This window comes from Eretmochelys imbricata, chromosome 1 (genome assembly GCF_965152235.1).
Source record: "Eretmochelys imbricata isolate rEreImb1 chromosome 1, rEreImb1.hap1, whole genome shotgun sequence".
Lineage (NCBI taxonomy): Eukaryota > Metazoa > Chordata > Testudines > Cheloniidae > Eretmochelys > Eretmochelys imbricata.
Window position 1 is genome coordinate 286,256,175 of NC_135572.1, and position 27,681 is coordinate 286,283,855.

The 27,681-nt window shown below is 41.6% G+C and overlaps 1 protein-coding gene across 3 annotated transcripts in view; it reads left to right on the top strand.

Moving 5' to 3' along the window:
• The window catches only part of PPFIA2 (PPFI scaffold protein A2), a 578,892-nt gene that overhangs the window by 446,227 nt on the left and 104,984 nt on the right, over nucleotides 1–27,681 (top strand). For all 3 annotated transcript variants that reach the window (XM_077807711.1, XM_077807712.1, XM_077807713.1), the window contains 3 exons: nucleotides 6,925–7,146; nucleotides 13,986–14,132; nucleotides 17,196–17,330. In XM_077807711.1, coding sequence (XP_077663837.1) covers nucleotides 6,925–7,146; nucleotides 13,986–14,132; nucleotides 17,196–17,330 — 504 coding nt within the window. The remainder of the gene's footprint in view (nucleotides 1–6,924; nucleotides 7,147–13,985; nucleotides 14,133–17,195; nucleotides 17,331–27,681) is intronic.

A 27,681-nucleotide genomic window follows, 5' to 3' on the forward strand; every position in this document is an offset into this window, starting at 1 on the left:
CCTATACAAACAGCAGATTGCATTGCTGCTGTGCTTTTGATCTAGAGAGAGAGAGAAAAAAATCCCACACTAATGATGTTGGTTTTCTTTTCATGCTATTCAGCTTTAGGGAATATGGGCATTACATTCCCCTCCTCCTCCTCCCATACACCACTAGCAATTTGAAGATATTTTCTCTGGATCTTTTTTCTTGTTTAATCCCTGTTGCCCTCCATGGCACTTGCTCCCACAGGGTATTTTTGAACTTTGATTTTCTCTGTGGTATGCCTCGTCTGTTGTAACTAATACTATCTCTGCCATCAGATTTGCTTGATAATTCTTTCATCTCTGTTCTGTTTCTCCTCCTGGCTACTATTGCTATATTTGGACAGCTATAAAAGCTTTTTTTGTGAGGAGACACTATCTCTGCACCACTTTATATGGAGTGTGATTTTGGTTTCTCAGTCACTGCCATGAGTTTGCTTTTGCTTTTTTTATTTTTAATATAATGATGTTAAATTAACTTTTGCTGATTCTCTTTGTCCCTGTGGTCCTATAATACTATGTAATATGAAGTGAATATCATTAACTTATGGCTGCCAAGCCCAATTTGAGAGAGACTCAGCTTTTTACAAATTCCATAGATCCATGTATTATCTAAGTTGGAAATGAAGATTACAGGGCTGCTTTCTTCTTTCTCACTTTGTTTCCATCCTCTGAATCAAAGCTGCTTCATGCTGAGCTGCACCCAGTGCCCGATGTTTCCTCCAGATTGGATGGGATTCTGTGCACTCCGCGCAGCTTTCTACGTTGATGTTGAACAACTTCATATCATTTTTACACTTACTTTGGTACTGCCATAAAGGGTGACCTCGCTTTCTGGAGCTGTCACGAATCTCTCTGTATAAATATTTTTGGGGACAAGGTCTCCTCCCGTTCTTCTGACATGACCAAGCTATCGCAAATCTCCCCTTCTTAATAGTGATTTCTAAATGTGTCAGTCCTGTGCACTCCAGCACCTCTGTGTTTGGTATTTTGTCTTTGCGCTTTATTTTCAGGACCTTGTGCAGGCATCTCATATGGAAGCTGTTCAGTCTACTGAAGTGCCTAGCATATGTAGTCCACATTTCTGAAACATAAAGCAGGGATGACAGCACACAAGTCTTGCAGATTCACATTTTCACCTTAGTCAACAGTTTGCTGTTATTCCATGCACATTTCTGTAATGGCCTGAAATTCTGATTCTGTTAGACAGTTCAATCTGAAGTTCAAGCTTCCTGCTGATCATAGAACCCAAGAAGCAAAAGCTGTCAATGACACCAAAAGATTTACCCTCCAGAGTAATGGGAGGCATTGGTTCTTCCACCCTTTGGTACATGATCACAGTCTTCTTGAAGCTAATTGTCTACCAAAACCTGTTAAATGATGCAGAAAAACTGCCCAAGAGATTTTGCTGAGAAGATTTACTGTGGGCAACTGTAGAGAGGTTAGCTGGGGCTAGTCTCTCTCTGGAGTGGCAGGGACCCCCAACTGTCTCACTAAGTTCAGGAGGAGGCCTGTCAGTGAATTAGTCTGGCCGCAGGGTCTTCCTCTGTGAGGGAAGAAATAAACACAGTTAGTCATAAGCCCAGGCCCTAGGTCAGGGCGGGGCAATGGTGAGTCAGGTGCTGAGGCCCTCAGGGGCTGAGCAATAACAGTATATAAACAGTGAGCCCAGGCCCTACGTCTGAAGGCCTGTGAGAGGGGGAGATTGCCACCTGCAAGTTGGGTGGCAGGGGGGACGCAGGCACTCCCACTCCACTGCGTCCCAGTCCGGAGCCCTAGCAGCAACAGAAGACCCACTGCTGTGTCAGTGGGGATCTTGGCCGCAACACACTGACATGGGTTCTGGCAGTGTCGCAGCCAGACTAGGGTCAGCTGCCCCCAGGCTACTTCCGGACTCCCCCTCTTGAGGTACCTGGATCAGAGTGGTGTCCTCAGGGGGGTCCTGCACCATGGGTTCCTCAGGATAGGTGGCACAGGGCAGGCTCGGCAACTTTCCGGGTAGCTGGCCTGGGACAGGCTCGGCAACTCCTCCAGGTAGCTGGCCTGGGACAGGCTCGGCCAGCCCTTGGGTCCACCGCAGGTCGCTGGGGTTTCCCAACCAGGAGGTAGGCTGGAGACGTCTGGCCTCCCCAGTGGCTGCTCTCCCACTGAGCTCTGGGGTTGGGTCTTTATACTTCCTGTGCCACACCTGACTGTCTGGTGGGCGGGTCAGGGCTTCCTGGCTCCTCCCACTCTGGTGTCCGGAGGGGCTCGTCTCTCCCTGGGGCAGCAGAGACCCACACTACCTCACTACAGCAACCATGGCTGCATCAGGCACAAATAGGAAATCTCTCAAAACCGAGCTCTTTCACCTTGGTTTTCACTCTAAACCTTGTGATGTAAACCATCTAGCAGGGAATTAGTCCGGTTCGAAGATGATGCCATCATTACTGTCTTTAAATGCATGAAGAATCAGGAAAGAAAAGTAGATGTTAAAGAGCACAGGGGCCTATGATACACCCCTGTTTAACACCATTATAAATACTGGAGGCAAAGTGGGGTTTGGGGTGGAGGCTGATAGCTCATGACCCCCTATGCAATAACCTTACAACCCCCTGAGGGGTCCCGACCCCCAGTTTGAGAGCCCCTGCTGCATACAATACATATAATTTGAATTACAAAAGGTTTTCAGGACCTAAAATACATTTTAAAACAGAGGTTCTCAAACTTTAGGAACCTGAGGACTCCCAGTTTGATTTAAAATTTTTGTGGACCCCCAAGCCCCACTGCTCAACCCTTGCCCCGCCCCTTCCCGAGGCCATGCCCCTAGTCCACCCCCTTCCCTGATGCCACGCCCCCACTCACTCCATCCCCCCTCCTTCCATCTCCCCCACCCTCACTCACTTTCACCAGGCTGGGGCAGGGGGTTGGGTTGCAGGAGGGGGTGCGGGCTCTGGGAGGGAGTTTGGGTGCAGGAGGGGGTGAAGGGTATGGGCTCTGGGAGGGAATTTGGGTGTGGGAGGGGGTGTGGGGTGAGGGCTCTAGGCTGGGAGTTTGGGTGTTGGAGGGATTTTGGGTGCTTGAGGGGGCTCACGGCTGGGGCAGGAGGATGGGGTGCAGCTGTGGGAGGGAGTTTGGGTGCAGGAGGGGGTGCGGGCTCTGAGAGGGAGTTTGGGTGCAGGCTCTGGGCTGGGGTTTGGGGTGCGGGAGAGGGTGAGGGGGGTGGCGCTACGTTGGGCGGCTCCCAAAAGCGACCGGCACATCCCTCTGGCAGCGGCTCCTAGGCAGTGGGCCAGGGGTCTCCGTGCACTGCTCTCGACCAATGGCTGCAGTTCGCAGCCAATGGGAGCTGCAGAGTTGGCGCTTGGGCCTGGGGCAGCGCATGGAGACCCTCCGGCCCTGCCCCCGGCCTCAGGAACATGCTGACCGCTTCCGGGACTGGCGCGGACCCAGGGTCCCCACTTCTCCCGCTCTCTCCCAGCACCTCCTTCACGCTGGGGCACAGCTGGTGTGAAGGAGGCACTGGGAGGGAGGGGGAGGATGGAGATGAGGTAGGGAGGGGGAAGGAGTTAATCAGTGGGGCTCGCAGCCCCTCTGGAGTACACTGGGGGACCCCCAAGGATCTACTTACCTCAGTTTGAGAAATGCTGTTTTAAAATATTATTTAAATTAACTTTCCTGGAACCTGCACCTCTGCTTAGGATGGAAACAGGGTCTTTGGAGATTTCTTTTGGCTCTCTTTCCATTTTTCCCTACCTTGCACCTCCTATTTGCCTGTCTGTCTGTCTCATGTTTATCGTGTCCTCTGAGCTCATAGCTCCTATCCTCTCTTGATTTGATCTCAGTTTCCTTTTGCTCTCACACCTCAGACTTCACCTGGTTTCTGTGTTTGGCTTTCAGTCTTTCCTTTGTTAATCTCTACTAACATCACTTCTGCTATTCTGTTTCCTCCCATCTCCACAATAACCTATGGATCTTCATATCTGAGCCAATAGTGAAGAAAAATATTAAGAAGTCTGACTCACTTGTTCTGGGATCCAAGACAGAAGTCTTCCATTGACTTCAATGGGTGCTGGATCAAACCCTACAAAGGTCCTAAAATATCTGGTCACTGGTCATTGGCTCTCTTCTCTTCTCTTGGTTGACTTGACAACCAAATGTTGCTCTCCTTTGGGTGAGGGACAGAGTGAAACTACAGTGTGTTCTAAGTCTCTTGTAAATGACAGATGGCTTGAAATGTACTGGTACATAGCAATCAAAATGTTCCTTTAACACATTCCAGTTGTACGGTCAAGTTAATGAAAAATACCTTATTGAAACTGCCATAAAACTGATCTAGGTACATGTTACACCACTCAAACTAGACATGATTTATTCATATTGGTATTAAGAAAGGCATTGATTTTTAGCCAAGAGAGACCCTCCTCCCCATGTGTGTGTGTTGTTGTTGTTGTTCTTGTTGTCTGGATGATAGTGGAGAGAGAACCAGAGGGATGGAGAACATGTAGCATGGTGAGAGGGGAAAGTAAATACCCATTCCTGTTATTTCAGTGTTACATGTGGTTTCTAAAAGAAAACAATGATTAATGGCACTAGATGTGTTTCTTTGAATGTCAACTTATTGAAATAAAAGAGAACATGAATATGTTGGTTTTCGACTAACTGCATTCAGCAAATTCTTACCAGAGCTGAACAACAGGAAAAAGTATCTTGCAAGCCAGTTTTGATCAAGACATATAACCTTTTACGATGATGACTCAACTTAACCATGAAATATCTGGGAGTTATCAATGGGGTTTAGGCACTTACCTACCTTTAAAAATCTATCCCTTAGTCATCTACTTCAACATTTTTAGATCATTGATTTCTTTATTTCTATTTTTAAAATTATTGTAATCTCTCAAAGAAAAATGGTGCAATTATTCTTTTCACTTGCACAATTATTTTTCACAGAAACTGCTGGTGAATGTACACTTGTTAGTAATTAAAGTTTACTGATGATGAAGTTGTTATGTTTTTGGTCACGTAAATCAAGTGACCGGATGGTGTTCATGTTTCATATTAGATGGTTGCTTAGTTATATTTTAGCTTCAATTCATATGAATCCATTTAGGGAATAATATGGCAAGGTAAACACATGATAAAGTTTGTCCATCTGTCTATGACTTACTCCATCTGTCAAAATTGCTGAAATTACTGAATAAAAAATAAGGCCCTAAAAGTAACATTATAATAACTATGAGTGGAGAAATTACTTAAAGTTCATACACTGGAACAAAGGACAGTGGTAATGTGTTTAATATTGTGGCCAGGTAGTATTTTTATTTTCATATGCAGGTTGCAGCATATGAATGGTAATCGTATGCAAACGCTGTAATTAAAATCATTCTGTCCAACAAAATCAAATGGAAATAAGATTTTCAACTTCTACGATTGTCATTAGTCAGTAGTATCCCAAAGTAGATCAACTGTGTTTCAGTAATTAACATACAGTTTAAGCATTACACAAATCACTAGGAAAGTAATTTTGGAGCTGAGCTGTTTTAATCTAATGAATCTTTAGTGTAAAATAATCTTATTCAGTCATCCACAGAAATGCAGATGGTCTTAGTATAACTATATGGTCTGGGTTTATTTGATAGCTGAGTTGAGCAAGAATATAATTAAAATCATTAAACAAAGTGATTTTCTTTGAATTTGTAAATAGACACAACTGTATAAATATGTAGTGATGCTGGTAATGCAGAAGCAGCAATGGGCAGAAGTATGGATTCTATCCAGGGCAGAGCCAGACATACACCATGTATGCAGTAGTGTACACTTGGCTCTTCAGTGGACAATGGACAACATCCTTGAAGACCAACACCACTGTGCTCCACTCGGACAGCATGGGACAATGTAAAGTGGCTTTTATAGCGCTGCTCTATTGAACTCCAGCAACTTGCAGCAACCCATTAGCTGTTTCTCTCCCCCACTTCTCTTTGTGGAGACACTTAGCAGCTACTTCATTGTTTCCCTTCCCACTGAAGCTGGGTTGCAGAAATATGAAGCAGCCAACCCTAGCTGGGTAGAGGGGTGGAAAGAGATGCTGAATAGAGACTTCAAGGAAGATGAACACTGAGGAGGAAGAGACACTGGGAGTGAGACTTTAAGAGAGGACAAAAAGTAGCAGAATCAGCCTGCAGAATGATATTTCTCAACTCCACCCAAAAATAATAGATATCTGTCCACCATAAGTATACCATTCTGTTAGGGGTTGGAGATTAGGGAGATGATTCTTGGGAGCCATCCCAAACTTCATTGATTAATTTTATATACAGGGTGGAGCCTTGTTGTTTGTTCTGTGCATACTTTCAACATTACAGTTGTCCAGACAAACGGGCCATTGGAGGGCTGCTGTGCATCTGCAGATTTTGTGTGCTCTCTGGTGAATTTTAGCAATGTGATCTGGCTGACTGAGTAGAGGGTTGGGAGGCAGGGACTTCAGAGATCTGAAGTTCCACATGTCCTTCAGGTGTCAGTGCCAAACACAGTTGATTATTCATGTTTACATTTCTTCCCTTATCATTTGTATATACAAGACTAAAGTCTTAACATTCCATCTCTCCTGATGGAGATTCCTTGCTCTGAAGGTTGAATTCTATTGAATAGCGCCAATTTCCTCTAAAAAGACCCAGTACATAAATAACCACAATTTATACACCCAGTTACTCTAAAACACAACTAATGCACGGTTTAACAGGGCACATATCTTCTATTTCCTTTGTTTACTAGTATCCCTGAATCTCATGTTATTTACACTTAAAATGCCTGTAATATTTTGTCTTTTAATTGCTGACAGATTTGTTTAAAAAATGCTTCAGGCAGTTTCTACATTATATGATAAATAATGGATGAATACTGTTGTTTCTCTCCCTGCAGCGCCTATCAAATGGCTCTATAGACTCAAACGATGAAGCCAGTCAAGTTGTGGAACTACAGGAACTGCTCGAAAAGCAAAATTATGAAATGGCACAAATGAAGGAACGTTTGGCTGCACTATCTTCCCGAGTGGGGGAGGTAGAGCAGGAAGCAGAGACTGCCAGGAAGGATCTAATTAAAACAGAAGAAATGAACAGTAAATATCAAAGGGACATTAGAGAGGTAAGATGGTTCACCACACGTTCACCTCAAACTTTTCAACAAGCTGTGCATAGGGTATTTGACGTGAGCCAAGCTGGGTAACTCAACATGGCAATCAAGATTAGCACTGACAGAAATCTTGGAAGTATGTTACACAAAGTTTAATCTTTAAAAAACAAAAAGCACCCAAAATTATTACAAATCTTTTTACAAAATATCATTCACAAAAACAGAAGTGTGTGTCTCCTCTCAATAAATCTATGTTTCCTCCTCTACAAATTCCCATACATGTCGGACATCACCGCCACTGAAATATTCGTCCCTGCTCCTTATCTCCTCTCCTCATATATTTGTGACCCTCTCTTTTATCTCTTTTTCCAGATGATATCATGTCTCCAGGCTCAGATTTGCACTGAATCTGCTGCGTATCTTCTCAAAAATATACAAAAAGGAAAAATCACTTTACTTCCCACCCTCAAGCACGTACAACTGTCTGTCCATTCAATTCAGAATCTGTCAAAATTGCCTTCTCTGTTTTCAAAATCCTTCATGGAATTTTCTTCCTATCTCATAGTCCTTTTCTCTCTCTTTCCCCACATGTTCTTGCCACTCTTCATACAAGAGACTGCTCCTTTGCAACTCCAGCTCCATGACACAGCCTTTCTGTGTTTCTCAATCTCTATTAAAATCTCAAATTAAAACGTGTTTTATACAGTTTAAGAAATTATATTGTCTCATTATGCCACTCTGATATCTCCCTATGTCCTTGTCTCCAACTGCTTCCTTTCCTCATCTGTGCTCTCTGACATTCCCTTTCTCAACTTCTTTCTCCCCTCTCTAGTGAAACATTCATGGTCTTCTGGACATCTTGAGTCCCATCTGCCAGCTTTCTTTCTAGCTGTAACAATGTGCCAATGTTCAAACACACATGCTTCAACCTACAGCATGTCCTTTTTACTCTAAAACCGAAACATTAATTTACAGAAATAGAATCAAATTGGACTAAACTATCAAAAGCCAACTTTGCTAATATATATTTTTTCCAAACAGATATAAAGGTAACTGCTTGTGTGATCTAATTGGACAGCAGAAGAAACACTTTCCAATGCAGTGACTGAAGTATGCAGTGATAAATAGAGTAGACTGGTTTGTTACACTTAGGATAAGGGTTTTTTCCTCTCTTCCACCTATGTGGAAAGTAGAAATATCAAAAGATGTTTTAACTAAATTCATTATTTATCTAAGAAAAAAATATAACTTTATTTTCTTCTAACAATCAAGAAAAGGATATTCTAGTTGTTTGGTTTAACCTTTGTTTTAGGTCCAGATTATGCCACCTTTACTTAGGTTGCATAGTACCTTACACTTTAAGTAATCCCACTTATTTCAGTGAGACAACTTAGAAAGTAAAGTATACACAACATGAAGAGTAGCAGAATATATTTATTAATAAGTAATCTCAATGTGCCAAGATAATGCATCAACATTTAAATGCTTCTAAAAACCAGACAAGATTTTGAAGCTAAAACAATTCTCTGCAGGCAGTGAAATTCATTGACATATATTTCTGAGTCTAATAGAAACCTTAAAATGAAATCCTGACCAAACAGAAATCAATGGCAAACCCCCATTGACTTTAATGGGGTCAAGATTTCACCCTTAGTCTTCCAATAATTATGCGTATTGCATATTAATTATATATTGCGTAATCTTCCAGTTATATATATATCGCATTGAGAGGAGACTATACCACAACTTATCAGTGTATTTAGGACTTATTTTTTATTCCTGATTCATACATGTTAATTCTGTACAGTTAGTCATTTTCTGGGTAGTTCATCGTACTTGTGGCTCACCATTTCACTTTGAAATAGGGAGAGATAAACTCCAAGGTAACATGTTAAAATGTTTCTGTCGTTTCACAGTAGCACAGAATCTGTTGTATGTCACCATTGTGCTCCTCTGATTGAGTAACATATTGGGCCAAATCCTAAAGTGTTTACTCATTTTGACTCCGTCCTTAGTCAGGCCAAAACTCTCATTAACCTCAGAGGGAATTTTGCCTGAGTAAGGCCTGAATAAAACATTGCTAAGAGCTTCAGAATTTGACCATTTAGATCCCCGATACTCTGTTTACTGATGCAATTATCATATATCGGGGGTAGCCATGTTAGTCTGTATCCATAAAAACAACAAGGAGTCCAGTGGCACCTTAAAGACTTAACAGATTTATTTGGGCATAAGCTTTTGTGGTTAAAAAACCACTTCTTCAGATGCATCCCTGGGGTCAGCCACATTGGCTACTGCAGAAGTCACGAAGGTCGTGGAAAGTCACAGAATCCATGACTTCCGTGACCTTTGTGTCAGACATGGAGCCCTAATTATTATGCATACACACAAAGCGGGGGGAAGCAAATGGAGGTTGTATATGCAACCTGAATTCTGTCATTTCCTAGCTTTTGAGTGCCTGACTTTGCAACCTTGATAATGTTTTAATTTGGGGATTTTGTGTAAATAATTCTTGTAAACATTTATCCATTGCGATGACAATGTGAGTAACAATGTATTGTAAGAAACTATTCTCACCAGAGTCTCTAATGGACCGCTTCCTAGTCAAAGCTTAGAACCAGTACTCCATCCTCATCCTCCTTGACACATCAGCCACTTTGACACAGTCAATCATGCTCTCCTTCTTGTCCTCATGTGGCTTCCATGATTCTGTCCTCTTCTGGTTCTCTTCGTACCTCTCTAATTGCTTCTTAAATATGTCCTCCAGAGGATCCTTCTCATGTCCCCTGTTCAACTTTCTGTGGGGTTCCATAGGGCTCCACCCTTGGACATCTAGCTCTCAGCTCAAACTCAATATGGCTAAAACAGAATTCTTAATTTTTTCACCCCAGCTCCCATAATGCCCCACGCTTAGGAGGAGCTCCCCGTAAACATCCACAAAGCTATCTCATTATCCTCCTTGAAATCGTTCCTTAACACTTTTCTTTGCCATGATGCCTACAAAATATTTGTCAACCATCAGGCTGCTGATGTTCTGTGACCACAGCTTATCATTCTGACACGTGTTGTTTCATTGTTTCCTTGTACTCCCCATCTATCTGTCTGTATCCATCTGTTGTCTTCTGTCTCAAGGCTGTCCCTTTGTTCTTTGGGTTCTTGGTCTGTGATTAGGGCTCCTAGGCACGACTGTAGTATAAATAATAATAATAATAATAACAATAATAAATAATAATAAGATACAGGTAATGCAGTCACAATCCGAAGAAAAAATTAAAAAGTGCTACATCTGGAAGTTTCTTATTGGAAAATCTTGCATCTCATGCTGGTGAATTCACTATTGGCATAACCAAGAGAGATAAGAGCCATGTGGTTTGAGAGACATTTTCCCATTCACTGTAAATTACAGGATTTTTTATACTTCAAGTCGGTATGTAAGAAAACTACTGGAACATATATATATATATTTCATTTTAGTGTATCCAAGGTATACACAGGCCTTCTACCTGTGATATAATTGAACCTTTCTATTGTTTCCTTCCTTTTCTGATTGCTGTTTACTGTGAGTATTTATAGAAACTGTTTTAGCATTCATAGTTGATAGAGAGAAGCTGTTTCTTTTTGACTTTTGAACATCTAGCATAAATGTAGACGTTGTACCTGCAGCTTGAAAATCAGTTCTGTTATGTGAATCAGTGAAGCCAATGAATAAAAGGCAAAATCAAATATCAAGGGATTCCACTCTTTAGTGGTCAACATATTTTGCTTCAAAGGGAATAACTGTTTTGAAATACAAAATGTGGAACATTATTACTCTATCCCACTACTTCCTGCATCAGCATTGCCCTTCTCACCCTGTATTATCCGTTTGCTCCTCTCTTTAGATGACAAGAAAGCAATCTCTTCACAGGCCCCTTTATGCTTTGCTTCAAAAATGCCATCAGTTGTCAGTGGGTAGTAAGAGAAAGGAAGCTGCTGTCGGAGGTGCCTTAAAGAAGTGCTCAGTGTGAGGGTTGGCATGAGCGGGCAACATCCCAGTGAACCTGCAGGGAAAATGATTTCAGCAGCAGCTTTTTCCTTCTTGCATGACTTCTCTTCCAGTATTGCCAACCCTGAGCATTTAAAACTCTTGAGTCAGCCTCCCCAAAATCATCAGACTGACTTAGAAATCATGATATTTTTAAAAAAATTTGTACAGCTTGGTTCTTTTTATTTGTCGTCTTGTTTTTCCCTGCTTTTATGCTTCATATTTTCATGTTTTTCTCAGCAAACATAAGGACTAGAAACTTATTTTTTAAAAAAACCTTCAGATTCTCAAGTATTTACACAACTGCAATAGCTGGGACTTGAGGAAAAGAACAAATATCACAAAGATATCAATAAAATCAGAATTGTTGACATCTGAGTCTTCTGCCCTAACTGGGTTGCCCACAACAGGTCCCTTTGTCTCCCCAGGATATTCCTGGCAAACACAATAGCCCTGTTAGAGTTGGTCAAAATGTTTGAATCAGAAAAACAGTTCATGGTACAACAACTATATTTACAACTAAATTAAATTTTGGTGAAATATGATGTTTTGTCAAAGTCAAAACCTTGCATGAAATGAGCTAGAGCAATGGCTAGGGTGCTGGCCCACGATGTGGGCGACCCAGTTTCAAGGCTCCCTCATTCAAAGCAATCTGAGATTAAAACTCTCTTCTACCTAATTTACAGCAGAGTTTTCCATTCCCACTCAGGCAGAGAAGGGACTTCAACTTGTCACTCCCACATCCCATGCTGGTTCCCTAATGGCCACCCACATACACACCCAAATGCAGAACAAAAACAAATTTCAAAACCACAAAATTTGCCACAAAATGGAATTGTCATCTTCTAGTCAGCTCTAGTCCTGACTCCCTTCTGCTCCTTTCCTTTCTATGTCCCCTCCACACTTCCCCATCTTTGAGGAGGAGCATCAGAGGCTATTTTTTCTCCACCCAAATGGCTCTTTAAGGAAGTCACCTGCTACAGACTACTGCCTATTCAAACCTGAAAGGATCTTCGCAAGAGTACAGTGTACTCCTGACTTTCTGAATAGCATGTGGGGGGGCACGCTGATTTTGTTCCAATAATCAAGAGGGTGGGAGCCGTTCAATTGGTGGGATGGCCGTCACTGCTGCCGGGGGGCTCATCCTCCTCCTCGCAGACCTGTCCAGGAGTCTCTGCTCTGCCCACTCACTCTCTCTCTTGTGACAGCGGGACTGCAGAGGGCTCCTAGGGCTGCTGCAGGGCCAGTGACACCTGATCTCAGCAGACGCAAGGTGCTGGTGGGACGCTGCAGGCCTGGTGGGGCAGAGCAGAGTCTTGGCCAGCAGTCTGTGCTCCAGGGACTTGGAAGGAATTCAGATAATGCAGAGGTCTGGATAATAGGGTTTTGGATAAACGGGAGTGTACTGTATTATTTATTTATTTGTTTATTCAGTTATTATTTCACTTACATTGCAGTTTCACCTAGATGCCTTAGCCAGGGTCGGAGCTCCATTGTGCTAGGCACTGTATAATACAGTAAGTTATAGTCCATGTCCCAAAGATTTTACAGTACATGCATCAGAAAGCAGCTGAAATAGCAAACATCCTGGTTTAGCTACCAGCCATTGGCTTTACGGAGTACAGGAGATGAGTCTACCTTAATCTCTGTGGTTACAGAACAATAGCTACACAGATCCTGAGGTTTTCTTGTAACTGCATGTTAGGGTTTGTGGCATGTTTCTCATTCCTTGTGCTCAATCACACCTCTCTTTTTTTTCAGTAATCGCAGTTGTTTGGTATGTGTGGGCTGCAGCCTGTCTTTCAGAAGACCTTTTTAGGAGTGCCCCCCCCCCAAGGAAATTGTTGTAGTCCTGGCTCCAGGCCCCTTCTGCTGGACTCTGATTGTGGGAGGCTCACTGGGATGGTATATTCCCTACCTTCCCTTTCTCTGTATACATCAGAGAGGAGACAAGGAGACAAGCCTGTGGGTGGGAGATGTGTCTCGTGGTAGAAAGAGCTTGACTATAGAAGAAATGAGGTTCCATTTGGAGATTTGAATTCATTCAACTCAAACCTTCATGTAAATATTCAGGGATTAGCTCAATGCCAGCCTTTATGAACTTAATCTACAGGACTCCATTTCCAAACAATATCTCTACTGATTCTGAAGGGTTCATGCAGCCTTAGTATTTATGACCTCCCACCCACACTCTTCTCCTGGCAAATTAAAGAATTAGGTTTGATTGATAACACTAAATACTCAGAGTAGGAAAGGGTTTGGATTCACAGTGAGTCAAGTTAGCCAGTTCTGGATCCCGGTGCTGTGGATTTCAGTATTGGCCTTTATCACCTCCTCTTGTAATAGATTTACGATATATTAAAGCACATAAGCTTTCTTGATCAGCGGCATATAACTTTTATAGTACTGCTATAGATGTTAAGATTTGATATATGAAGTGGATTCTTTTCCTTTGTCTTCATGTCTGCAGTTATTTAAAAAGTAAGCAAGCTGATGTTGGGTTCTTTGTTATATGTATCACACATACCAAAATGCAGATAACTAGGAAAAAAAAGACAAGTTGAGAAATCTTCAGTTTTCCCTGAATGTTTTTCTGAACTATATATTTAACTATGTTATTGGGTGGCATTAAATTCTGCTATAGACATTTTTAGGTGGTTTATTTATATGAAGACATATTAATCCATAGGGGAAAAAATGCTCCCTACAGAAAATTGGAAAATCACTTCCTCTGCATATTTTTTGCAGCTCTGTCTACTGTTAACATGAACATTAAGCAGACATCTAAACTAAATGACATTTGAAATACATGTTTTTTTCATTTTAGGCTATGGCACAGAAAGAAGATATGGAAGAAAGAATCACTACCCTTGAGAAGCGGTATCTCAGTGCACAGAGGGAATCCACCTCCATACATGACATGAATGATAAACTGGAAAATGAACTGGCAAATAAGGAGGCCATTTTGCGTCAGGTTCAGTATCTGCGGAGCAGCTCTCTTCGTGCAGATTTAAAGTTAACATGAAAGAAAAAAAAATGAGTCCTGAAGTTGTGGTAGGAGGTTTCTATTAAAGTAGGCCAAGTTTCTCATTCGAAATCAACCATAACAGAGCATGGACAAAATTGCCTTTAAGAAAATCAGTCAGGTCAAAGTCTGTAAGGTTCACATTAGCTACCAGAATCGTAAATATATTGTCCACTCAGCTCCAATTTGTCCAATTTGTCCACTCAGCTCTGTGAGGTATCTGTGCTGAGTTATGTATCCCTGTGGTGTCTGCACCAGTGCACATCAAATCACATGAGCTAAGCAAACAATGATCAGTTTGTTCCCCATGTTTACTTGGATATCGTTGGTCACATAAATGTGAATAAAAATGATATATTTTAAAAGAAAGATTATTCCACCAAATACTGGTCATTTGCAGAAAATGGGTTTTAATAAATGAAAATATTTTAATAATGCATGAATTACACAGATAATTGTGTCATCCATGTGTCTTCTTTTTAAAAAGGTTTACAAGGATGAGATAGTTTTCTTTTATGTCATATTTTCTTTCTGCGATTGTTGCAAAACCTCAAGTCCACAGTTGAAATAGGGGACTCCAAAGCCCATCATTTAGAACTTATTCAAATTTATGGATTCTAGAGCTAAAAAAAAGCTTTTAGAATCCTTAGGGTTTGTTTATCCTATAGGAAGGGAAGTTTTCTAGTAGTTCAGTCAGGAGACTGGAAGTCAGAACTTACAGGTTCTATTCCTGATTCTTTCGCTGGCTCAGTACAACCTTGAGTTAGTTGGTTTTAACCTCACAGGCACAGGATTTAAATTTCTGTAAAATTTGTGTAGATACCTCACTGGGGTGCTGTGAGGCATTATTAATTATTATATTTCAATATTTGTTGTCATCGGGTGCTATACAGGAGAGTGGGCACAAGTACTTTTGAGTACCAGAACCCTCAAATTGCTTCTAGTTGTAGTCTGTCAAACTCAAAGTGATTTGAGTGTGACAGAATAATCCTAGTTATGTGCCAACTAGGTCATTTGTGATTAAGTTTGTGAAACAACAAAACTTTGGCTCTGATTCTCCTTTGTGGCTGAAATACACACTGCATAGGGTGGTTGGGAAGGGGTGGGGGCAAAAATGGCATTGCCTTCCAGTATAAATTAGAGCAGCCTCAGAGTTGCTCTTACATATGCTTCAGCAGATGAAAGTCAGTTGGTGCAGTGAAGCTCTGCCGCAACCCTTGTTCTCCTGGGAATTCCCAGCACATCAGATTCTGTAATGGTGGCTGGCTTAGAATCACAGAGGGTTAGGGTTGGAAGGGACCTCAGGAGGTCAACTAGTCCAACCCCCTGCTTGAAGCAGGGCCAATCCCCAATTTTTGCCCCAGATCCTTAAATGGCCCCCTCAAGGATTGAACTCACAACCCTGGGTTTAGCAGGCCAATGCTCAAACCACTGAGCTATCTCTCCCCCCAGAACTATTCAACTAGCCATGCTAGGGTGGGAAATGAGGTACAAGAGAGATCTGCTACCTTTAAGGCACATTTACACAGCCATAGTGCTATAAACGGGCCATAGGGCAACAGAGAATCAAGTCCTTTGTCTGACCAATGGATCAGGTGAATGGAGGACATTGCTTATAGTTTCAGGTAAGGATTACAATATGGATAGAAAACTGTAATGCAGAACTATGTATATTGTTTAAATTTTGGAGAAGTGAGTTTCTTTCTCTCCGTTAATAGACAACAAAGGTTTATTCTTTAATTTTTCAAATGTCTTATCTGTAAACAGTATATAATGCAAAAGAAAAAAAAGAGCTCCCCCCATCATAAGGCACTTTGAGAATACCTTGATAACTAAATTGTCCTCTAATTGAGTGAAACCCCATTAAAATAAAAATATTTATGTTAATTAATGAGAATGAAAAGATCAAAACCAAAACTTTTTGGGTTCTATTTTGAAAGTTGCTTGAAGACTGTCATTAATTTTCCTCTTTAACCGTAACAACAATAGATGAAAGCGCAAGATACCTATATCAGCTGTAAGTTTTTTATTAGCAATTTAAGTAGTTTTACAATATGCATAAATTGCCTACAGAGAATAGTAAGTACTGATAATTGTGCTACATAAAAGCGGGCTTAGAATACATTTGCAGCATTGCAACATCAACAAAATACATTTTAAACCTTATTACCAGTCAGAGGATTAAAATACCACTACAAAAGATTACAATATTTACAGCATGCTCTTGTTAGTCCCACCCTAAATTCATTGGAAGGGGACAATTAATACTAAGTGAAATCATATTCATTTTGTATGTTTCATAGGGCAGGAAATGCCCTACTTATCAAAAGAAAACTGAAAGGCCCACCCTTTTTTTCCCTCTCTGTACTTCTCTTTCATTGATTATCAAAGGTTCAGTAATTCTATTTACATAAAACAAGATTTAACTGTAAATTCACAACAAAAAATTAACTGTGCAGCATTAAGCAAATAGCTGACAGGAACTAATAATAGATGTCCTTGGATGCGTAACCAGTGCTGATTTCATCATCACACTAGTGGTATGTTATTGGCATCAATTTGTTTCAACAATTTTTTAGCAAATGTATCCTTCTAAAACATGTATTTCTCCCCAGTCTCTTACGCTCTCAGTTTTGCAGTAGAGACGATGTTTGTATCTGTGGCTTTCAAAACTCTGATTTTACTGGCACAAGCGCTGTCTGTTTTCCCTTGGCTGGCACTGATAGCGCACAGATCAGAGGGAAAGGAATGTTTCTTCATCTTCATACTTTACAGATTGCAACTTCTTTACTTGGCCTTGATATGATATCCTTAGTCCTCATATCAGTCATAGAGTAAAAGGCCCACACAGTTCCATACTTGGATTAATCCTTTTCACAAACTCTCTTGCAAGCTGGAGAGTATCTGTGTCTGAACCCAGTTGGAGTGCCCGCCTCAGAAAGTCCCCCAAGAATTGCAGTCATTTCTTAATTCTGCCTTTTTATATTTTCTGTTTTCATCTCTGGGTTTCAGATGGAAGAAAAAAACAGACAGCTGCAAGAACGTCTTGAGCTCGCTGAACAGAAGCTGCAACAGACAATGCGGAAGGCTGAGACCTTGCCTGAAGTGGAGGCTGAACTGGCTCAGAGAATTGCAGCACTGACAAAGGTACTGCACTGAGAAATAGGTTCATTTCAGAAATGTTTGGTTTAACTTTGGTTTAATACATTCTGTATTCCTCCCTACAACAACCATAACAAAAAAGGACTTCATTTCAACCTCATAAGAAATGCGGGGAAAATATGCTGTGTAGATGCACGGTAAGCAAATGTTAATTATGTAACATAAGTAATATTACCCTGGCTTTATTAATGCCATTGATATAATTTGATATACCACATGCGTTGACTGTATTTCTCACAGTCTTTATTGGCAGGTGCAGTAACCACTCTTACTTTAGATTACATTATATTTAAAAAGATGTCATGGATTTCCAACAAATTTGTTAACCCATTTAGCTTTCAAATAAATAAACATTTCCCCTTTAACTCAAAAAAATCAAGCTAGTAAATCATTTTTCCATAATGTTATTTACACCACATTAATTAGGAGAGACACAATAATCATTTTCACCACAATAAATGACACAAAATTACAAAAATTTTCTTACTGGCTTTTGGGATTAGTGGTGTGTGACATAAACAAAGCCATCTTGAATATTGATTTTCTTTAATTGATTCTTTGTGGACTACAATTGATAAATCACAAGGAAAAATATAAAGCCCTAAAGGGACCAAAGACAGTCTGGTTTCTCTGTTAACAATTTATTGTACAACAGCTTTCGTGAAGAAAAACAATAAGACAAAAGTATGTTTTAAATTATGCAAAATTCATGTATTGCTCTCTACCACATTTTGCAGATGTGCATGCAGTTAATGCTATAGTGTAATTCAAAGTATTTTCAACTTCATTAGGACATGTTGTAATTCTCATAAAATCTTTAATCCTTCATATTTATAGTCGGATGAAAATGAAAAACTCCATACAGCATAGTATGTTACACATCATTTTGATTTATTTGAATTTTCCTTTCTCTGTCACTACAGAACACTGTACTAATTTTATTTGGCAACTAATTTTCATATTTTAACAGAATTCTAAAAAAGACTTTTTATTTGTCCCTTTTTATCGGGTCTTTATCAGGTTTTGTTCAATATCTTCATAAATGATCTGGAGGATGGTGTGGATTGCACCCTCAGCAAGTTTGCAGATGACGCTAAACTGGCAGGACAGGTAGGGATAGGATACAGAGGGACCTAGACAAATTGGAGGATTGGGCCAAAAGAAATCTGATGAGGTTCAACAAGGACAAGTGCAGAGTCCTGCACTTAGGACGGGAGAATCCAATGCGCCGCTACAGACTAGGGACCGAATGGTTCAGCAACAGTTCTGCAGAAAAGGACCTAGGGGTTACAGTGGACAAGAAGCTGGATATGAGTTAACAGTGTGCCCTTGTTACCAAGAAGGCCAATGGCATTTTGGGATGTATAAGTAGGGGCATTGCCAGCAGATCGAGGGACGTGATCGTTCCCCTCGATTCGCCATTGGTGAGGCCTCATCTGGAGTACTGTGTCCAGTTTTGGGCCCCACACTACAAGAAGGATGTGGAAAAATTGGAAAGAGTCCAGCAGAGGGCAACAAAAATGATTAGGGGACTGGAACACATGACTTATGAGGAAAGGCTGAGGGAACTGGGGATGTTTAGTCTACGGAAGAGAAGAATGAGGGGGGATTTAATAGCTGCTTTCAACTACCTGAAGGGGGTTCCAAAGAAGATGCTCTAGACTGTTCTCAGTGGTGGCAGATGACAGAACAAGGAGTAATGGTCTCAAGTTGCAGTGGGGGAGATTTAGGTTGGATATTAGGAAAATATTTTTCACTAGGAGGGTGGTGAAACACTGGAATGCGTTACTTAGGGAGGTGGTGGAATCTCCTTCCTTAGAAGTTTTTAAGATCAGGCTTGACAAAGCCCTGGCTGGGATGATTTAGTTGGGGATCGGTCCTGCTTTGAGCAGGGGGTTGGACTAGATGACCTCCTGAGGTCCCTTCCAACCCTAATATTCTATGATTCTATGATTCAGTGCCTGGGTGGCTTATAGGGTTACCCTGACCGTTGTGTAATTTAGTCAAGAAGGAAATAGAATACAATTTCTTTTACCTCATTAAGACAAAATCAGTATTCAATAATCAAGATTTTGTGCTGTCCACTTTAGGCATATGGTTTGGGAATCTGAAAGGGAACTGGGAAATGCTGGAAAAAAAGAAGATTCAACTAAAAGGAAGCTGTGTAAAATAACGAACAAACGTTACAGCATTTTGTAAAAATTATGGTGCACGTGACCGAGGCACCCTTCTCCACTTTAAGTTTTCCGCCTGTGATTTATTCGGCAGATGACCTGACATTTTAATGCCCTTAGCAGAATATTGCTTTATATTTAAGATGAAATTTTCTTTTATAAATTCTCCAGTATTTTAGGTATCAGTAGTTTTTCTTCATCCTCAAGCATGTCTTTTGTTGCTACCATTTTTTTTCCTGAACAAACACTTAATGTTGTGAGAATATCTCATCTCAGTCATGCAGGATACTCAGTATACTTCAGTACAATATAGTCATTATTCTGATCATAAACATACTAAGACATACATTTTTGTGTGCCTTTTTCACAATTTTTTATTTGGTGTGATTAGAGGACCATGAACAGAATGGACGTTTCATCCAAAATGGCCTTCATCCAAGTTTTTTGTCCAGAGAGAAACTCTTCAAAGATATTTGGACTAAGTAATCTAAATAAGAGTTTCACTGTTCCAGGGGCTTGATAGAGGCCATCATTCTGTTGTATCGAACACTGGCAATGCATGAAGTTGGAGAAATTGCAGGCCGGTAAGCTGCAAGTAGGATGATGAGCAAAGTCAGATTGATAGTCCACTACCGGCCAGGGGTCAGAGTGCAGGCAGATATCAAGATAGATCACAGGAATAGGTGCCCAGGGCAGTGGTGGATTTAGAGTTAGTGGAGCCCTGTGCACAGCTTCATTTTTGCCCTCCTCCCTCCCCCGTAAGGACCCAGCCAAGAAAAAGAACATTCTCTCTTATCTCCCCCACCCCCACATTTTTCATTCTTTTTTTCCTTCATCCTCCTCCTATATTATAAGTAATAGGAAGAGATATCATTGCTCTCTATAAATATATCAGAGGGATAAATACCAGGGAGGGAGAGGAATTATTTAAGCTCAGTACCAATGTGGACACAAGAACAAATGGATATAAACTGGCTAGCAGGAAGTTTAGACTTGAAATTAGGCAAAGATTTCTAACCATCAGAGGAGTGAAGTTCTGGAACAGCCTTCCAAGGGGAGCAGTGGGGGCAAAAGACTTATCTGGCTTCAAGACTAAGCTCGATAAGTTTATGGAGGGGATGGTATGTGGGATAGCCTAATTTTGGCAATTAATTGATCCTTGACTATTAGCGGTAAATATGCCCAATGGCCTGTGATGGGATGTTAGACAGGGTGGGATCTGAGTTACTACAGAGAATTCTTTCCTGGGTGTTTGGTTGGTGAATCATAGAATCATAGAATATCAGGGTTGGAAGGGACCTCAGGAGGTCATCTAGTCCAACCCCCTGCTCAAAGCAGGACCGATCCCCAATTAAATCATCCCAGCCAGGGCTTTGTCAAGCCTGACCTTAAAAACTTCTAAGGAAGGAGATTCCACCACCTCCCTAGGTAACACATTCCAGTGTTTCACCACCCTCCTAGTGAAAAATATTTTCCTAATATCCAACCTAAATCTCCCCCACTGCAACTTGAGACCATTACTCCTTGTTCTGTCATCTGCTACCACTGAGAACAGTCTAGATCCATCCTCTTTGGAACCCCCTTTCAGGTAGTTGAAAGCAGCTATCAAATCCCCCCTCATTCTTCTCTTCCGTAGACTAAACATCCCCAGTTCCCTCAGCCTCTCCTCATAAGTCATGTGTTCCAGTCCCCTAATCATTTTTGTTGCCCTCTGCTGAACTCTTTCCAATTTTTCCACATCCTTCTTGTAGTGTGGGGCCCAAAACTGGACTCAGTACTCCAGATGAGGCCTCACCAATGGCGAATCGAGGGGAACGATCACGTCCCTCGATCTGCTGGCAATGCCGCTACTTATAAATCCCAAAATGCCATTGGCCTTCTTGGCAACAAGGGCACACTGTTAACTCATATCCAGCTTCTCGTCCACTGTAACCCCTAGGTCCTTTTCTGCAGAACTGCTGCCGAGCCATTCGGTCCGTAGTCTGTAGCGGTGCATTGGATTCTTCCATCCTAAGTGCAGGACTCTGCACTTGTCCTTGTTGAACTTCATCAGATTTCTTTTGGCCCAATCCTCCAATTTGTCTAGGTCCCTCTGTATCCTATCCCTACACTCCAGCGTATTTACCTGTCCTGCCAGTTTAGTGTCATCTGCAAACTTGCTGAGGGTGCAATCCATACCATCCTCCAGATCATTTATGAAGATATTGAACAAAACCGGCCCCAGGACCGACCCTTGGGGCACTCCACTTGATACCGGCTGCCAACTAGACATGGAGCCATTGATCACTACCCATTGAGCCCGACAATCTAGCCAGCTTTCTATCCACTTTATAGTCCATTCATCCAGCCCATACTTCTTTAACTTGCTGGCAAGAATACTGTGGGAGACCGTGTCAAAAGCTTTGCTAAAGTCAAGGAACAACACGTCCACTGCTTTCCCTTCATCCACAGAGCCAGTTATCTCGTCATAGAAGGCAATTAGATTAGTCAGGCATGACTTGCCCTTGGTGAATCCATGCTGACTGTTCCTGATCACTTTCCTCTCCTCTAAGTGTTTCAGAATTGATTCCTTGAGGACCTGCTCCATGATTTTTCCAGGGACTGAGGTGAGGCTGACTGGCCTGTAGTTCCCAGGATTCTCCTTCTTCCCTTTTTTAAAGATGGGCACTACATTACAGTTCCTGGCCAATAGGAGCTGCAGAGTTGGCGCTCGGGGCAGGGGCAGCCCGCAGAGACACACACACACCCAGGAGCCGCAGGGACATGCTTGCTGCTTCCAGGAGTGGCACGCAGGGAGGGAGGCAGAGCGGACAGGGAGCTGCCTTAGCCCTGCTGCTGGCATGTCTCTGTGAGCCTCTTGCGGGGAAAGGGGCAGCAGGTCTCCATGTGCTGCCCAGGGTGTGCAGAGACGTGCCAGCAGCTGGCTGTTTCCAGGAGTGGCATGGGGCCACCGGCCATGAAATGCAGGCAACTTGCCTGTCTGAGCCCTGCTGTGCCGCCGGTCGGGACTCAGGGGCAGGTTGTCAGATGAGATTTGTCCTGCATTTTGGGGGCCACTGCATTGTTTGTTTCACGGTAAATCCGGTCCTGGCCCAGGGGCCTTCTGGGATGGATTGGAGGACCATCATATCTCAGTTGTTGTGATTTCCTTTTTTCACTGCAGTTATCTCTGGGTAGCCACATGTGTTAATAACTGTCTCAGGATCTGCCCTATGGGAAAAATCTATGATAGACCCCAAGTTAAATCTGCTGTGAAGACAAAACTTTAGTCTCTTGAATATCTGCACAAACCTTTATAGAAGACTCCATGATCCTCCCCTCCAACATGATCCCTTCTTCCCCATATGTGATATTTATTTTTTGGAGGTGATGCAGGCTGACTGGAATTCAACATCTTCAAGGGAGTAGTCTGTCAGATATGTTTCCCTCTCTGGTATTTTCAGGGAGTGGTCTGGGGATCCCAGTCTTAATCCAGTCTGGGATAGTCATCATCCCCGTTCCTCCACCCAGCCACATCAGGCGGTAATGTATTGTATTGAGGCAGCAGTTGTAAACAGCATACTCAATGAGTTGAGAGATGAAGAAAAATAAAGTGAAAGTTACAGGGACAGGTGAGAGCAAAGTTTTTAATGGATGTGAGAAATTAGTATGCATTAAGAAGAGAAAGAGCCTGAAGAGAGTGAAAGGCTGAGGAAAAGTGTGAAGGAGAGGACAAGGGAGGCAGGAGGAGAGAGGTCACTGAGGCAGGGGGATGGTTTAGAGTACAAGAGAAATATCACTGTTTGGGACAGGAGAGGAGGTGGAGGGAGAAGGGGAGATCAGGTTAGATTTAATCAACTTTATTTTTGAAGAGCTTGACAAGATCCTCTGTGAAGAGAGAGAGGTGCGGGAGCTTAGGTGGTTTTATGGCAAAAGACAGTTGGGATCAATATTTGTGGAGTAGTAGTTCAGCTTGATGAAGAAAATGGCAGAACTGAAAGAGAGAAGGAATTTGGATGTCTGTGTGGTCATGGGACTTTCAGCAGAGGCACTTAGCAGAGAATATAAAAGTTGGGGATAAGGCTAGGATTGGGAGTTGTTGGTAGAGACCTTGTGGTGGGAGAAATAGATGAAAAAGGCAGACCTGAGAGAGAAAGCAGAGTGGAGAGAGTCACTGGCTGAGTGAATGGAAGAGGAATTTGGAGAATGAGAATGGTTGAAAAGACCCACACACACACACATGTCCCTCTCTGCCACCCCCCCACAGCCCCACCACCACAACTGCACTGCATCCCAACACACACAGACCTCCCCCACTGCCCAGCACCTCCCCATAGGCCCCTCCACTGCCTAGCAACCTAAAACACACAAACCTCCCACACTGCCGAGCACCTCCTGTCCCCTCAAGGCTGAGTGCCCCCCACCACGACCCCGTAGAGACCTACTCCCCCATGCCCTGCCCCCGGCCACACTAGCTGGCCCCACTGGGAGGTGATTGTGTCTGCTGGGCTGAGCCGGCACCACAGCCAGAGCTGGCCCCAGGGTGGGGATCACTCCGGCCCCTTGGGAGCAGTGCAATCAGTTAGGCTGGAGCAGGAGTGGGGTCTGCTCAGGGTGGGCTCCCTGAGGACCCACAAGCCTGGCAGGATCTGGCCAAGACCCCTGTGTTGCTCCCTTCCCCACACTCCAACTGGCTGAGACCAGCCCGACCTCTGCACCGGTCCCAGGCAGCTCAGCCCCTGGGAACAGGCAGGGCCCCGCAGGTGGTGGGCAGCAGACACCGCTCGGAGCTGGAGCCATGCTGGGGAGCAGGGCAGATCCCTGGGATGCAACCCTTGAGAGCCTGCCAGGCCCGGCTGCACTCACTGGCCCCGCAGCCAGCAACCCTGCCCAGCCCACATGGCAGAGCCCAGCTTCTGGGTGGCACCGGCGAGCCCCCAACAAGCGAGCAGAACCTGCTGGCTGGGAGCTGATGACTCAGCAAGGCCTGGGTGCTGGACTGCCCCAGGCAAGGAGCCAGACCCGGCTGTGTGGATAGGTTAGGGGGAGTCTGTAATAGGCCCCTTCCCAATGTGAGCCTGGTGCCATTGGCACCATTGTAAACCCAGTACTGAGTTGCTTAACAAATCTATTTATACCCCAGTATTCTGGATACATATTTTCAATAATTGTCGCTGAATACCGCTCCAGGTATTTTACTGAGCCTCCTGAAGAGAATAACAGAAAATAATTACTTATGTCTTTTATGCAAAATATCTAGACTTCTGTGTCAAGGGTTGCACTGGAGTGTGCTGAAATTTCATGAGCTGTTCAACACTATTCATAGTACATTCTTTTTAAATTTAGCCACTGTTTATGTTAGGACTTAACCCATGATCAACTATGGAACATGCATGTGGTGTTCAAAATTCAACCACATTATTGTGATCAACATTTTTTACTTGCTACCCTGAGAAAACTTTAAAAGTTTGGAATTTGATTATGATGTCGTATTTGAGCAAAGTCAATACAAAATAGCAGCCAAAAAATTAGCGTAATCCCTTTGGTTGCTAGTATGTTTTCCGATGCACTTTTAAATCTTAAAAGTTGCACTTTTAAAGCATGTTTAAATCTCAGTTGGACTGGAGACATTTATTGCAATATCACTAGAGCTTTAAGTGTCCTTAGTTGAATTATAGGTCTGCAAATAAACAATGTACACAGTACACATCCTCATCTAGAATTTATTAATTCTGCCTCTGCTTTAACCAGACCCGTAACAGAAGTTAGTTTCCAATGTCCCAAATAGAATATAATTAAAGGAGCAAAATTTGAGGAACAGAAAGAGCCAAAAAGAAGTTGAAAGAGAACCAATATGCCTGAACATTAAAATATATACATATATATTTGGAACTATGACATTGGTCTTTATTCTCATTTACATTAAATTATGTTCATTTTAGACTACTAAAGCAGTGTAAAGAGGCTATGGCGTAAATGAAAATCAGGCTCATTGCCTTTTATAACAGAAAATATCATATCAAATACCTTGATGACTGGAGCTCAGGTTATTTAAGCAAGTATATAACTTTAAGCATATGAGTAATCTCACTGAAATGAATATGTCTGCTTACACCTATGCTTAAGTACCTTGCTGAATCAGAGGTGTGGATTCTAACATGCATGATAGTCATCATAGGGACTGGATAATCAGATACTTATAAAGAGGCTGTGTGCATTTTGGTCAGAAATATTAATAGAGTTTTTCCTATAATGATAAATACTTTGATATTCTACCCTGTTTGTTTTATTAGTGCCTCAGACCAATTGTGCAGTTAAAGAATGATCCATTGTATGATTTTGTATGAAAATCCTTCCTAAAATTTAAAATATAGACGTGAGCAGCACATTTGAATGAAACAGCTGCCCAGACTTCTCTATCAAGAGTGTGCTATACAAGGCAGACACTTATCAGAAGTCTTGAGTGAGGTGCTCTTCAAAGCTAGAAGTAATGTGCCTGAACATATAAGGATCTTGCATGTGCATACAATTATTTATGTGAAAGTATTTAGAAAAATTAAATTTAACTTTGCACTCAGCCATTAAACCTCACAGTAGTTTAATTTTCTATGAATGATGCCTCCAGGAAGTTCTCTGGGACCCTGAAAGTAAAAGGTTTAAATAATCTGTAATTCCCTAATCTTGTGTTTCTGCTACCCCTCAATCAGTGATTCAGAGCTCTGAGAACTTTTTTCAAGTCCTATTACTGAGTCATATTCATCCAATAATGGAAGAGAAACTATATCATATGACTTACGTGATGAAATACAACTAACTTATAAAGCTCAAATTTATAACATTGAGTACTGAATACTCAATATCAAACTGATTGTGATTGGTCCATATAGTAATAAATAAAAATATTTATTACTAGTTTCAAATAATGACTAATCCAAAGAAATCACAATCTGTTTGCAGATAATCCACAATCAGAAAAAGAGGCTAAATTAATCAAAGAATTATCCAGGACATTTACATTTAGGCTTTACATTTTACAAGTGAATAAACTTCATAAATACTTTGCAGTTGAAAATGATGTTAACTAAATAACATTGTATTCAAAAAACCCAGTGGTTAGGTATAAAACTTCATATATCAGTGTATGTGTATATTCATACTGTTCATAATAGGAATGAATCCATACTGACAGTTGCAATTTATATTTATAAAACTGAACATCAGTCTAATTTTGTGTCAATGACTCTTTAGTTCTGATAATACCATTGAAGTGATTTTAAATTATGGTGTACTAATGGTAATTACTTTGATAGGTATACTTAACTGTTATTTTGCTAAATCATTTGTAGATGACAATTTCACTAACCAAGTATTACTTTATTAATAATGTTAGATGTGTTGAGAGTTTGCTCATCTGGTGATCCAGAATTCACCTCTTGAGAGAATGGCTACTCAGAGCATTTGGCAATTAGGAGCTCACAAAGACCAGGCATTGGTAGCACCATGCTATCTGTGCTCCTTATGCATGTCTCTTGTTTCCATAGCAACATATTCAACATAACATTCAGTTTTACAATGATACTGTAGACTTCCTTGGTAAGAGGGAACATGGAGACCCATATTTTAGAACAAATGACTTATTCAGCTGTTCTTTCAGAAAAGCGTTGAATCTTTGGATGGACTACCATATTTCATCTTCAGTACCTATACTGTTTTAAATTACTTTTTATCAAATTAATGCATTTTTATTTATAGGTTCTTCTCTTAACTATGACCTTGATCTTGCAAAGGGATCACCTTTGAAAAGTTTGGGAACTATATTGTTTTACTAGAATAAAAAGGGGTTACTTGATCTATTCTAAAATAGAATCCTAAAACTTGAGCCTTATTTTATATGGTTAATTCTTCGTGTTTTGTAGTAATGATGGAATCTGGCATAATATTGCACAGTTACTGTAAATGACTAATCCATTAATTTAGTATATTCTACAACATATGTGCATTGTTTTCATTCCTATAAAGTGGTAGCAAGAATTTTAAAGAACTTTCTGACATTGGCCTCTCAACATCATATTCTGGTGTTTAGTTCACCATAATTCCAACTACTACATTAGACCGTATTAGCCAGAGTTGCTTTGATTTCACTCTGTAGTAACCTTTCATCAGCCAGCCATCACTAACCTTGA